At 43.0% G+C, this 12,880-nt stretch overlaps 3 protein-coding genes across 3 annotated transcripts; 1 reads left to right on the forward strand and 2 right to left on the reverse strand.

The window, feature by feature from the left end:
• The first annotated feature begins 600 nt into the window (after positions 1–600).
• Positions 601–5,386, forward strand: LOC109537444 (large neutral amino acids transporter small subunit 1). Its single transcript, XM_019904179.2, has 5 exons — positions 601–1,271; positions 3,535–3,787; positions 3,964–4,200; positions 4,262–4,586; positions 4,637–5,386. The coding sequence occupies exons 1-5, from the start codon at positions 1,028–1,030 to the stop codon at positions 5,033–5,035; spliced, it is 1,458 nt and encodes a 485-aa protein (XP_019759738.1). The 5' UTR covers positions 601–1,027; the 3' UTR covers positions 5,036–5,386.
• A 243-nt stretch (positions 5,387–5,629) lies between these two features.
• On the reverse strand, positions 5,630–8,685 carry LOC109537443 (kelch-like protein diablo). Its single transcript, XM_019904178.2, has 3 exons — positions 8,449–8,685; positions 7,749–8,112; positions 5,630–7,685 (listed from the first exon to the last, which is right to left on the reverse strand). Exons 2-3 carry the CDS (start codon positions 8,035–8,037, stop codon positions 6,226–6,228), a joined length of 1,749 nt encoding a protein of 582 aa, XP_019759737.1. The 5' UTR covers positions 8,038–8,112; positions 8,449–8,685; the 3' UTR covers positions 5,630–6,225.
• A 450-nt stretch (positions 8,686–9,135) lies between these two features.
• Positions 9,136–12,428, reverse strand: LOC109537445 (CBP80/20-dependent translation initiation factor). Its single transcript, XM_019904180.2, has 2 exons — positions 10,304–12,428; positions 9,136–9,574 (listed from the first exon to the last, which is right to left on the reverse strand). Exon 1 carries the CDS (start codon positions 11,727–11,729, stop codon positions 10,407–10,409), a length of 1,323 nt encoding a protein of 440 aa, XP_019759739.1. The 5' UTR covers positions 11,730–12,428; the 3' UTR covers positions 9,136–9,574; positions 10,304–10,406.
• Positions 12,429–12,880: the final 452 nt, after the last annotated feature.

Raw genomic sequence — 12,880 nt, forward strand, 5'->3', positions numbered from 1 at the left:
CACAGAATTCGTTTTGGCATCGTTGGATAGAGAATTGAAAACTCGATTCAGTCGTAACAACGTGAGTGAGGAAATTCGAGTAGTTTTGGCCCAGATAGCGAAATTTGAATATCAAACACTTAGGTTCAAGATTCTGCCAAAATTTCATGTTTTCCGGCCCGTTTTTGCTCATTTCTCGGAGGCAAAATGAGCAAGAACGCTCATTTGCACATCATTCTAGACCGAAATAATTGGCCTTTTTAGAAAGCGAACCATCGATAAGCAAATGTTGGCATTTTTCTCAAAAAATTCTTGAATTCAAGAAGTTTTAGATTTGCGTGGTTTTCTTTGAGTTGCAAAATCCACTTGAACATGATGATGCTTTTTTCGAAGTTTCTCAAGAACCATTCGAGCCACATAATTCGTTTTGGCATCGATGTAAAAGTGTCCCGTATTAACATTAAAATTGAAGAGATGATTGTGTGCAAAAATCGTAATAATATTTTTAAATTCATTAAATGATTAAGGCACCAACCAAATAAAAGTATGGCTGAAAAAATAACATTATTCCATTCACGTTGTTCAAATGAATTTTAAAACAGTCGAAAGCGCAAAGCAAAGCACCGTTTTTAGAGCCTTCAAATCGAACTAATTATTAGTTAAAGACAATAATACAATATAGACAATCATGTTGGGGTCACTCTGTAACCCACCTGGCACTATAATGGAAAATGCTGGGGACTTGTGCTTGCACTTACACTGTGCCGTTAGTTAAAAGGGCACTTGACCTAGAACACCCGGTAAGAGAGCTCTCTATTAGGTCGTAATTCAATTGTTCGGAAAAGAGGGGCCCACTTGTTCAACCACAATAGGTAGAGGTAGCGTACCTACGTAGTAGTAGGACCGGTATTGGGTATACCAGTTATGTCGCTAGATGTTTCGTGCGTCGTTTCGAAACACGTGGTGGTGGTGAGACGGTGCGGCATGGTCTCGTTCAAATTGCGTTCAATCCGAAAAGGCATTTTTTATAACTGACCAGTGAGCGACCATGTCGAAGCCGAAGGAAAAGGGAGCGTCGGGTGAAACTTCCTCCGAGGGACGGTTCAAGATGAAAAAGGAATTAACGTTGCTGGATGGCGTTGCCATTATCGTGGGTGTTATAATCGGTTCTGGCATCTTTGTGTCCCCAAAGGGTGTGCTGAAGTATTCGGGATCGATGGGAATGGCCATCGTCGTCTGGATCCTGTCCGGGATACTGTCCATGCTGGGAGCGTTGTGCTATGCGGAGTTAGGTAAACTCTAATTTCAGTTCATATGTTGACCAGAGCACATGTTGCGTCAGACTGTTCAACCATCCGGTTATGTTCTATGCCACCGTACTTAACATGTAAATTTAAGTCGGATCGTTCACTCGCATTATAGGCACTTTCTTTGCATATTTACGAGCTGTTTTATGTGTAACAAACCGCATTTACATATGTTTGATAGACAAATATTAGCAGGGGGCTTGCTGCAAACAATTGCGCCATTTATTCCTTTCAACCGTCCATATCTCCCCTACTCTGAATTGAAACACGCTATATTCACACTGCAAAGGTTAAATTAAAATCATTTTTCTCAAAAAATGCTTGAATTTAAGAAGTTTTAGATTTGCGTGATTTTTTTTTGAGTTGCAAAATCCACTTGAACATAACGCTGCTTTTTTAGGCACTTTCTTTGCATATTTACGAGCTGTTTTATGTGTAACAAACCGCATTTACATATGTTTGATAGACAAATATTAGCAGAGGGCTTGCGGCAAACAATTGCGCCATTTATTCCTTTCAACCGTCCATATCTCCCCTACTCTGAATTGAAGCACGCTGTATTCACACTGCAAAGGTTAAATTAAAATTATGAAAAAATAGAAAAAAATAATTCCGGTGTAAATTCCGACGGTTTGGACGTTTTTTTCTTCGGTAAAATCAGTGTCGTGCCCGAACGGATCAGCACAACAAGCGTATTAGACTTTCTTCAAAAATTAAAAAGTTGTGCCGAGCTTTTCCTGACCGCTAAAAAAATTTAAAGCAATTTGTAAGATTGTGCAAGACCCGCACCGCCGCTGTCCATAAAACCCGTTAACGATTGCGTTTTGGCGAAAATGTGTAAAGGATTTTCGACTTAAAATTGACCAAAGACTACGCCTTTAATCTATGGCCATGGAGTGCCTATTTATGAGTACGGAAGCGTTTCTTTAAGTCGAAAGCTATGCATCGAAATAAAAAAAAACGTCCTGATTATCGATCATACGAAAACTGAAAACCACTTAAAAGGTGTACTACTGTGAGCAATCGGCAGTTAATCATCTTTCCATTAGGAAATGGCTTGTTAATATGTTGCGGCTACAAATGAATAATATTCCATGTGATTCTAATGCAGGGGCGGATCCAGCTTAAAATTAAGGGGGGAGGGGGGTTATGTAGAAAAAATACAGTCTTATGTTATCTATGAAATTAGAAAAATAATCGTCGTTTTGTGCAAGGGTGGCGCAAGATTATTGCAAAATTTCATGTTTTCCGTCCCGTTGCACAGAATTCGTTTTGGCATCGTTGGATAGAGAATTGAAAAGTCGATTCAGTCGTAACAACGTTAGTGAGGAAATTCGAGTAGTTTTGACACAGAAAGCGAAATTTCAATATGAAACACTTAGGATCAAGACTATGCCAAAATTTCATGTTTTCCGTCCCGTTTTTGCTCATATCTTGGAGGCAAAATGAGCAAGAACGCTCATTTGTACATCATTCTAGACATAAATAAATGGCCTTTTTAGAAAGTGAACCATGGATGGGGCAATGTTTGCAGTTTTCTCAAAAAAGGCTTGAATTCTGGAAGTTTTAGATTTGCGTGGTTTTTTTTTGTTGCAAAATCCACTTGAACATGACGCTGCTTTTTTCGAAGTTTTTCAAGAACCATTCGAGCCACAGAGTTCGTTTTGGCATCGTTGGATCGAGAATTGAAAACTCGATTCAGTCGTCACAACGTGAGTGAGGAAATTCGCGTAGTTTTGACCCAGAAAGCGAAATTTGAATATTAGACACTTAGGTGCAAGATTATGCCAAAATTCCATGTTTTCCGTCCCGTTTTTGCTCATATCTCGGACACAAAATGAGCAAGAACGCTCATTTGTAAATCATTCTAGAGATAAAGAGCCTTTTTAGAAAGTGAACCATCGATAAGGAAATGTTGGCAGTTTTCTCAAAAAAATGCTTGAATTCAAGAAGTTTTAGATCTGCGTGGTTTTTTTTGAGTTGCAAAATCCACTTAAACATGACGCTGCTTTTTTCGAAATTTCTCAAGAACCATTCGAGCCACAGAATGCGATTTGGCATCGTTGGATAGAGAATTGAATGGGGGGGGGGGGTCATGACCCCCATGACCCCCTGCTGGATCCGCCCTTGTTCTAATGTACCTAATTTCCGAAGAAAAATCAACAATGCATATTGCGGCATAACTATATTTAGGCATTTAATGATGACTAATTACAGATAGATGATGGAGGATGATTATGATTTCCAGGTACAATGATACCAAAATCAGGCGGCGATTATGCCTATATTATGGAGGCGTTTGGATCTTTGCCCGCCTTCCTCTACCTTTGGGTGGCTCTTTTCATTTTAGTCCCCACTGGAAATGCCATCACTGCCATGACTTTCTCCCAATACATTATTCAGCCCTTCTGGGGCGACTGCAAGGCCCCCATTGAGGCTGTGAGGCTCGTTGCCGCCGCCACCATTTGCGGACTCACTTTAATTAATTGCTATAATGTCAAGTAAGTACGATTTTTTTCATTCCATTGCGACATAGAGCCTCGGGGGTTTCAGCATTCGACATATTTTTAGATTCTTCAAGGTGCACATAACCATTGCCGCATTACTTAAAATTCCATTTTATTTAAGTTGTTCTGAAATTGGTGCGTTCTTTCCTATTTTCAACTTGAAATTTTAGGTGGGTGACCAGAGTGACCGATACATTCACGGCGACCAAAATTTTCGCTTTGCTCATCATCGTCATCGCGGGTTTAGTGCATCTGTTCACCGGTCATTCGGAGAACTTCCAGGCGCCGATGGATGGAACCAATTGGGATCCATCCCATATAGCGCTTTCGTTCTACAGTGGACTGTTTTCTTATTCTGGGTGGAACTACTTGAACTACGTTACTGAAGAACTGAAGAATCCCTACAGGTAAATCTTGCGGGAAGAACGAAGATGTGTGTTCCTGATACTTCAGCTAAAATATTTCCAGGAATCTTCCACGAGCGATTTGCATCTCCATGCCCATGGTGACGATCATCTATGTGGTTACCAATGTGGCATATTTTACGGTTTTGAGCCGGAATGATATTTTGGCCTCGGATGCAGTGGCAATCACCTTTGGGGATAAAATGCTGGGCTTCGCCTCCTTCCTCATGCCAGTGTTCGTCGCATGTGCCACCTTTGGCTCGTTGAATGGGGCCATTTACGCTTCGTCGCGTCTCTTTTTCGTTGGAGCCCGCGACGGGCATCTGCCCCGAGCCATCTCCCTGATCGACGTCAAAAGACTGACGCCAGTCCCATCGCTGATATTCATGGTATTTTTTGGAAAACTCTCAAAAAACTGCGATAAAATGTTTTTTTCTAGTGCTTCATTACGCTGGTTCTCCTAATTGCTGGCGACGTCTACGTGCTGATTAACTACGTCCAGTTCGTCGAAGCTCTTTTCATCACAATCAGCGTGTTGGGGCTGCTCTACATGCGCTACACTTTGCCCAACGCCACCAGGCCAATCAAAGTGAACTATGCACTGCCCATCACTTTCTTCATAATCTGCGCCTTTTTGGTGATCTTCCCCTGCTACGAAACCCCGGTGGAAGTTGGAGTGGGGCTGGCCATTATTCTGCTGGGAATTCCCGTCTATATGGTGACTATCGGCTGGAAGAACAAGCCCAGATGGCTGCAGCAGCTGTTCGATGATTTCAACGACAGTTGCGCCAAATTGTTCATGTGCATTCCCGAACAGGTTTACGAAAAGGAAGTGTGATCTCGCAAATTTTCAAACTCTCAAGTGCTTTTAAGTATCGCGGTACTTAATGATCTAGTTGTGTGTAGCTGCTCGAGCTTCGCGGGGATTTCCCCGCTCTAAGTTGTGCGAGTGTGTTTAATATGTAGTTCAGCATTATTCCATTTGTGCCTTAGTCAGAACTCGGCAAGAAATTAAGTAATTGTGAGCGCTTTGTAGTGTCACTTAATTCCCTGATTGGATTATAGTGCGTTTAAGAAGGAAACTGTCGCAATGGGCCCGTCAAGTCCCCACGTTACTAAGTAGATAATTCAGCAAACATATGTACAGAGTTGTTCACAATCAGTGCTCTATTAAAGGATTTGGAAGCTACTACAAGTGATTATCTTCAATCTTGGTTATTTACATCAGAAAGCCTTATTTATTTAGTTTTGACGATTTCTACACAAATTCTTCAATTCTAAGGAGCCAAGCAAAAACTCTCCTATTGAACGTGTTGTAATTTGAATGTTATCACTTTGCAATAAGCCAGTCAAAACTCAAATACGAAGCGCGCCTAAAATTGGATGTTTCATAAAAAAACAAGTTTGAATGGGGCAGTAAATAAACATCTCGTCACACTAAAAAAAATTATAATTTTTATAATAATTATCCACGCAAACAACACACATAACACAAAAATATATAAATAACATCATCTCAAGCAAAATACATTTTTGTTAGAAGAAGTTTGGTGCTCTCAAAATTGGGACTAAATTAAAGCAAGCATACACTTGACTCTAACCGTATACGTATATACATACACACACACGTTTTCATACTCTTTGGAGAAAATTGAAATAGGATCACTAATTCAGCCAAAAACACTGCGTACAACCGTATGTAAGGTCCTTATCTAGAAAATCCCTATTTTCCCTACAAAAGCGCATTTTAAATGGGGAGCGCTCATTAACTAGTAGCCAGCTCTCTAGATTAACTGTTGCCTAATATGATTGGATCATATCTTATTACGCGAAATTATTATGTACACAAATTGACGCCACCAGGGTGCAGCCGGTCCTCCGAAATGCCTGAAATCTTTAATCAGTGATTAATTTAAATGGCACCGACTCAGCTGCTGGTCTAGTTGATGTTTGGGCTTAATCGCGGATAAACTTAACCCAAACCTCACCTTAAAAGTACAGGAAATGTGGCGTCAACAAAAACAAAAACTACCAGATCCGATTCTCCGTTTGTGGATAGCGCATTACACCGACTCCTCCGCCCAGGCGGCGGTAGTTCATTGAGCCGCACAGCCGCCACTGATTCTGCTCTGCGTCGTAGAACTCGATAGTCTTCAAATAGGCCGTGCCATCAAAGCCGCCCACTGCATAAAGCTGGCCATTAACCACTGTCAAGCCAACGCCACTTCTTCGCGATGACATCGCCACAATGGGGCTCCAGGTGTTAGTTTGCGGATTGTATCTTTCCGCGCTGCTCAATTCCATGCAGTCATCCCTGCCTCCCACTGCATAGATCAAGTTGTTGAACACTGCGCATCCCAGATGTTTTCTTCGTGTGGACATGGGGCTAACCAGCGTCCACTTGTTGTGGCGCGGGTCGTATCTTTCCACGGTGTTTAGAGGCGATTGACCGTCGGAGCCTCCGATTGCATACAGATAGCCCCCCAGCACTGCTACGCCCACTCCCAACCTTCTTGTAGTCATCGGAGCGATTTTGCACCATTTGTTGTCCTTTGGATCGTACCTTTCCACGTGGTTGAGACATTGGACTCCGTCCTGACCTCCCACCGCATAGAGCAAGTTATCTAGCACCGCTACTCCCACGCTGGTGCGGCATGACGTGGTCGGGGCAACGTCGCATGCCCATTGGTCGGTCTGCGGATCGTATCGCTCTATGCTGTTCAAGTAGCTTTGACCGTCATGACCGCCCACAGCATAGAGCAAGTCGTTCAAAACAGCCACTCCGACGCCGCATCTTCTTTTGCTCATCGACGCCACCATTTTCCATTCCATGGTTTGGGGATCGAACTTCTCCACTGAAGCAATGGCGTCGCCACTGCACCAACCGCCTACAGCAAACAAAATTTCGCCTCTCCGGCTCGGCTTTCTCGGTCTGGTCCGCGGGCCTTGCATCAATGGCCTTTCCTGTGGCAGCAGCAGATAATTCTTGGCCTCGTCCACTAGATCGCGGCAAGTCTCATCCGATCTAACCAGTAGATCGGACCCCACCGTTCCAACAAGAAATTTCGGACTCAACAGCGGCAGTCTGACATGTTGCAGAACCGAGGCAAGATGTTGCCGGCGATCCGCCACGTTGAATTTCACCCAATTCATCACCGCATTGAAGACTTGCTCCTCGGTTCTCACGTTCAATTCGTCGCTGGCGATTATGTCTACTAGTTGGGCCACAGGCAGCAGCATGTATTCCTCCGTTTCCATAACTTCCGGGAACTTATGATACGTGAATTTATCAGCTACTCGCAACAGCTCGCGGCACGAATGGGTGTCTGCAAATGCTCTGATGCCCAGACAGTTGGTGGCATCCAATTGCGTCTTTAGAAACTCGCAGCAGACGTCTTGGATTTCAGTCAGCTGCAAAAGGCAGGCGGCGGGCAGCAGCATTTGCACATTGGACTCTTCCACCACAATGTGCGATGTATAGCAAAAGTCTGGAAACATCATCAAATCTCAATTATGACCAGTTAACCACGAAATTGTCGCAGGCCTCTTACCAATCAGTAAGTCCATGGCTAGTTCATCGATGTCTCTAATGGTAACTTCAGTCTGTCGCGATTCAGCCAATTCTCCAGTGAACATGGCGCGGAAATATGGACTGCAGGCGCTCAAAATCACCCGGTGGGCAAAAATCTTTCGTCCACCCACATTGAGAACCACATCGCATAGCTCCCGATGGCGACGAAGCAGGTTCAGTTCGGTAAGGGTGTTTTTCGGATGTTTGTCCGAGGTGTGGGTTAGTCGGGGAGGCGACGAAGATCGGTCGCCCCCTGTGGATTCGCCCATTCGGATGGGGGTTCGCGAATGCGATGTAAACTGAATTCGTAAGGGCGGTGACGCCCAACCCCACACCGAATCAATCTGTGAATGAACGCCAACTTAGATACGATAGGATTTATTCTAAAAGTACCAGTTTATGTGGTCTAGCCACTCGCAAGCGCCCCTAAACTGTTCAAACGAGCCCGAATCCGCTAATAACTCATTTTACGGTCACGAAAAGGTAATCAATAAGTCCTGAATAAAGTAAACCTTGCGCTTGATTCTACACTGACAATGAGTCCAATTCTGTATTTTGACTGCCCCTAATTCGTCTAAACATTCAGCAAGTGGGAGCAACACGAAACAGTTACATGAAATCGACTCGTAAATAAAAATAATATAGTAAACTACTGTTATGTTTACTAGGAGGACACCTACCTTTAGATCGTTAATAAACTCGGGAGCAAAAATGGTGACAACTGGTAGCAACTGTTTGAGGAACGAATTTTCAGCCCCACTTGAACGGTATGGGCACAAGGAATTTGACTAGCTTTTTTTGAGGCTGGCGAAAATAGCAGAGAAAATACCACTTAGGTAGGATAAAGGATAACATCCATCGATAAAGATTGAAACTGATAACATCTGGCTGACATCTGACATGAAATATCACTTTTGACACATAACAAAACCTACTCGACGTTGCCAAACGGATTTTTTTCTTGAGACCACCGTTAGAATCAGTTGGAATTTTAAGATAAAAATTTAATTATAAACTGTAGCCGAAGTAAAGCGGAATTCTAAAAAATCACAAGTTGAATTAAAGATCAATGAATAAGAAACAAGTTTAAGCTTAAAAGAAAAAATATATTTTTAATTTGAAACTGAAATTTTTGTCAAAAAAGTTTGGATAATTAAGTAATATACAATTAAAAATCAATACTCAAGGAAAACGTCTAGACTGCAAAAACCTAAAAATCCAAATAAGAATTAAATATCTTTGTTAAAAATATTGTTCCCCATCCCATAGCAGTAATAATAACAATCTGTAAACGCTGAGACGAACGAGATAAAAAAATGCATCATCATTTCACGTTGAATGTTTCATACAGAAATAACTGCAATGAATAAATTTTATGCGCAACACTTTATTTAGCAAAGTTACGGAAACTGTTAACAGAAAGCAAATGGTACCATAAATGTATTTTAAAGGCTGATGTCAGCGGCGTTTTTCTTTGGAATATCACAACATCGACAGGTATTACTTTATTATACAGGTGTTGAGGAAATCAGGATTAATAAATCTTAAAAATACGGGTTTTAGTACTACAAAAGTTCCTTAATTGGTTACTAAACACACAACGATTCAGAGGCAAAGTTGGTCCGTTTTTATACAAATAAAACAGAAGACACTCTTAATGTACTTTTATAGAAACAAATGTCTTGAGTTAATACTATTCGATAACATAACAAAACGTCTCCTAACGGTAATTGGTAAAGAACTTAGCCAGGGAAAGTAGATTTTTATCCAACAAGCAGTCCAACGAGCCCTGTTCCTGTCCCAAACCTAAAAAAAATAGGTTATAAGTAAAAGTTTTCTACCATTGCAAATATGTTATGTTCTTTTGCATGAAATCGCCGAATTTTTAGCAAATAATTGCAAGAAATGGGAGTGTGATAGGTGGCCTACCCGCGATCCTGATTACACTGCAGACATCTAGTGGGGATTTGAGTCAATATTAACTCAATCACGGGCTATGTACTGTGACGTCACTTTGTCATGTAAAAACTTGCACTTTATACTTTTTTCCAAAAAATAAAATTGTGCGGAAATATCACTTGTATATTGAATATTAGAAATGTTGAGTAAATTTTCAATTAGTTGCTGTGATATTTGATAATTTTTAGGTGATTATCAGGTTCGGTGTTGGGTGGAAAATTGCCGAATTCTACATCTTCGCAGCCCACTAAAGCAAGTGGAAGTTATTAATTAACATTTAAAAATAGAATGTTCGTGCCACTTATGACAAATGCTCAATTAATATGCAGTAATCGATTCAAATTTTTATCGAACACCTACATGCGTTCCATAAAAAGCGGAGGCAACATTTTATTCGATTTGCTGCCATGAGGATAAGTACATTTTTGGGATTTGGTCGCTTCTAAGCAACATCGCGTAGAGCGACTGGATCATGAATTAATCCGGGAGCAAATGTATAGTTTTGACAAAACGTTTATTGAAAGAAACATTGGTATTGGAGATGAAAATGTGCTTGAAATAGAAAGCGGCCCTCACCTTGAATTATCAGGCACTAAACAATGTCCTAGATCCATCCACGCAAACAATGAATAAATAAAATTCCGACTAAAGTTCACTGGCTGGAAGAACCGAGCACAAATTATTTAATTCTAGGATAGTAATAGAGCACAGAAGAGCCGGGCAGTTGCCAGTTGGAGGCGTGCAGCTCGATTAATTGGAGTAAGGTGCGTCCTACGTTGGCCGAGCCTGCACTTGCCAAAAAACCGTCCCGGACACTGGCCAGCAAGAGGTCCAGCTGCTGAGGAAGTTCCGTCTCCAAATCGCGTCCGATGGACGTCAACACAAAGAACAAACACTCGGTCTCAGACAGGCACTTGATTGGCAAGCTCACGCACGCCTGGCAGCACTTGGCCAGAACGGAAAGAAGCGCCAGCGCTGGCTGGAGCGACTCCTGCAGCTCTTTTAGCTGTTGCCGCTTCAGCAGCCCGTAGAGCTCCGTAAGGAACCACATAAAGGCCGTAAACCGGGTGCCATCGCCTGCCTTGATCCCGCGCAGAATCTTGTCTCGCTCCTGATACCATTGCTGGCAGGTGTTCAGTAGCGACTCTAGGAAAGTCTGGTTCTTCTCGGCTTCAATGATGGCCACGCACAACTTCGCTATGGACTCGCTGTACTTAATCCCTTCCACCGCCTTTTCCATGATGATCTTAACCAGATCCATCAAGGTCCTCGAGGGCAACTGGTTGGGGTCTTCAATTGCCAGCTTGATGTTCGTTTGGTCTTCTTCGGAGAATGCCTTGATGTCGATGTCCTCTTTGACGATGCTTTTCAGTTTGGACATGAGGTTGTGCGAGTCGGAAGCCCCCAAGCTTTTGGAGCGCTTCAATGACGGCGGCGGAGCAGCCGTTGGGTTGAAGCTGGGCGTCCAGCTGGTTTGGTGGAACATCTGGGGCTGATTCTGGCCGGAGAATACTGGATGGGCCAGCAGCTCAGGGGCGTACTGGTGGTAGTTGGGCCTGGGCATCGCGCTGACCAGTTGGGCGGCCGAGGCGGAGTGGAGGAGCGGCAGGGGCATCCCCGATGGCAGAATGGGGATGAATCCGTGGTTGACGTGCCTGAGAATGTTGCCGCTGGACTTGGAGTGCTGGAGCGGCATCGGCTCGAATCCCATCGCCAAATGGATGTTGCCGCTCGACTTGGAGGCCTGCAACTCGCTCATGGTGAACTCTTTTGCGTGCACATTCAACTTCCCGGACATATTTGGGAGGTCGGTGCGCACGTTTGGCGGCCTGTAGATCTCCATTGTGGGCTTGCCGGCTTTGATTGTGGCCATCGTTTGACTGCGACGCTTCAATGAGTCTCTACTCGCCTTCACGAAGCTGCGCTCCCTCATTATCACACCCGGAGGACCGGAGGAAAAGTCCGTTTTGTGGCTGCGTTTCAGCTGCGGTGCCTGTGCCATTATCGATGCAATCACTCGCACTAAAACCCGAATTAGCTTTGTAAATAGCTTTGACTAAGAGGCGGCGATGCCTACCACGCAACACGACCAATTTTGGCACGAGCAAGGCTGCACCTCGCTGCCACCACTGGTACATTCATTATTTCCTGCTTGGAATCGTTGATGAGTCTGGTTGAAGAGCAATTTTTGTCGACAAAATCACACTTTTCCCGAAAACCGTTCTGAGCGCGGTGCGTTTTTAGTGCGATGCTCGCCCAAACTGAACGCCATATAATTAGACTGTGTGTATTTTTAACTGCGGGATATAAATAAGCGATGTAAAAATTCTAGGCGTACATCCACATATGCATTATGTAAGTATATAGAGAAGTCGCTGCTGCTTGATTGTTTGCTGACTTAATTGGCGAATATTTTCGGTGGGTGGGAGTGTGCCAGCTGGAGAATTAGTGAAGCATCCATTCAGGGCGAAGGTAGGGCTTGATGCGTTTCGAACCGGAATTAATTCGACTAGCAGGTCAACCACCCCTTAATCCCGTAGTATCAAACAAAATTAACTTCCACATTCCGAAAAGTCCATCCATATGAACCAAAATTTACGCGATGACCAAATAGAGCTTTTTTTCGAGATGTCTTGGAATATCCTTGACTTGACCCCACTTAAGTGAGGAATGAGCTTTGAAGTCTGAATATGCAAAAAAGACAAAATATACCATACGTTTCCAAATTTCAAAAATCAAGCTTAATTATTTCAAATGAACCAAACTTACAGGATGGCTAAAGAGAATCTTCTGTTACAAATGCGGTACTCAAACCCGCGTTCGGACGCCGGAACGAATTGGTCGGCAATGATCTTTAAAATCCGAGTATGCAAAAATGACGATTAACCGAAATGATCAAGATGTATATTGGAAAATTTCACTGGCTCATTGGCCGCAGGGGCGGTCCAGCTTTAAATTCAGGTGGGGGGGGTTATGTAGAAAAAATACAGTCTTCTGTTGTGTATGAAATTAGAAAAATTATTGTCGTTTTGTGCAAGGGTGGCGTAAGATTATTGCAAAATTTCATGTTTTCCGTCCCGTTTTTGCTCATATCTCGGAGGCAAAATGAGCAAGAATGCTCATTTGTACATCATTCTAGACAGAAATAAATGG

The sequence above is a fragment of the Dendroctonus ponderosae genome, unplaced genomic scaffold, assembly GCF_020466585.1.
Source record: "Dendroctonus ponderosae isolate FM_Combo_2020 unplaced genomic scaffold, Dpon_F_20191213v2 Dpon_F_20191213_3, whole genome shotgun sequence".
Classification (NCBI taxonomy): Eukaryota; Metazoa; Arthropoda; class Insecta; order Coleoptera; family Curculionidae; genus Dendroctonus; species Dendroctonus ponderosae.

Excerpts from the sequence above, each read along its gene's own strand:
- LOC109537444 (XM_019904179.2), top strand. The coding sequence starts at position 1,028 with ATGTCGAAGCCGAAGGAAAAGGGAGCGTCGGGTGAAACTTCCTCCGAG. Across the intron at positions 1,272-3,534 it reads GTTGTGCTATGCGGAGTTAG|GTACAATGATACCAAAATCA; the intron begins GTAAACTCTAAT and ends TATGATTTCCAG. Across the intron at positions 4,201-4,261 it reads GAACTGAAGAATCCCTACAG|GAATCTTCCACGAGCGATTT; the intron begins GTAAATCTTGCG and ends AAATATTTCCAG.
- LOC109537443 (XM_019904178.2), bottom strand. The coding sequence starts at position 8,037 with ATGGGCGAATCCACAGGGGGCGACCGATCTTCGTCGCCTCCCCGACTA. Across the intron at positions 7,686-7,748 it reads AGCCATGGACTTACTGATTG|ACTTTTGCTATACATCGCAC; the intron begins GTAAGAGGCCTG and ends TGATGTTTCCAG.
- LOC109537445 (XM_019904180.2), bottom strand. The coding sequence starts at position 11,729 with ATGGCACAGGCACCGCAGCTGAAACGCAGCCACAAAACGGACTTTTCC.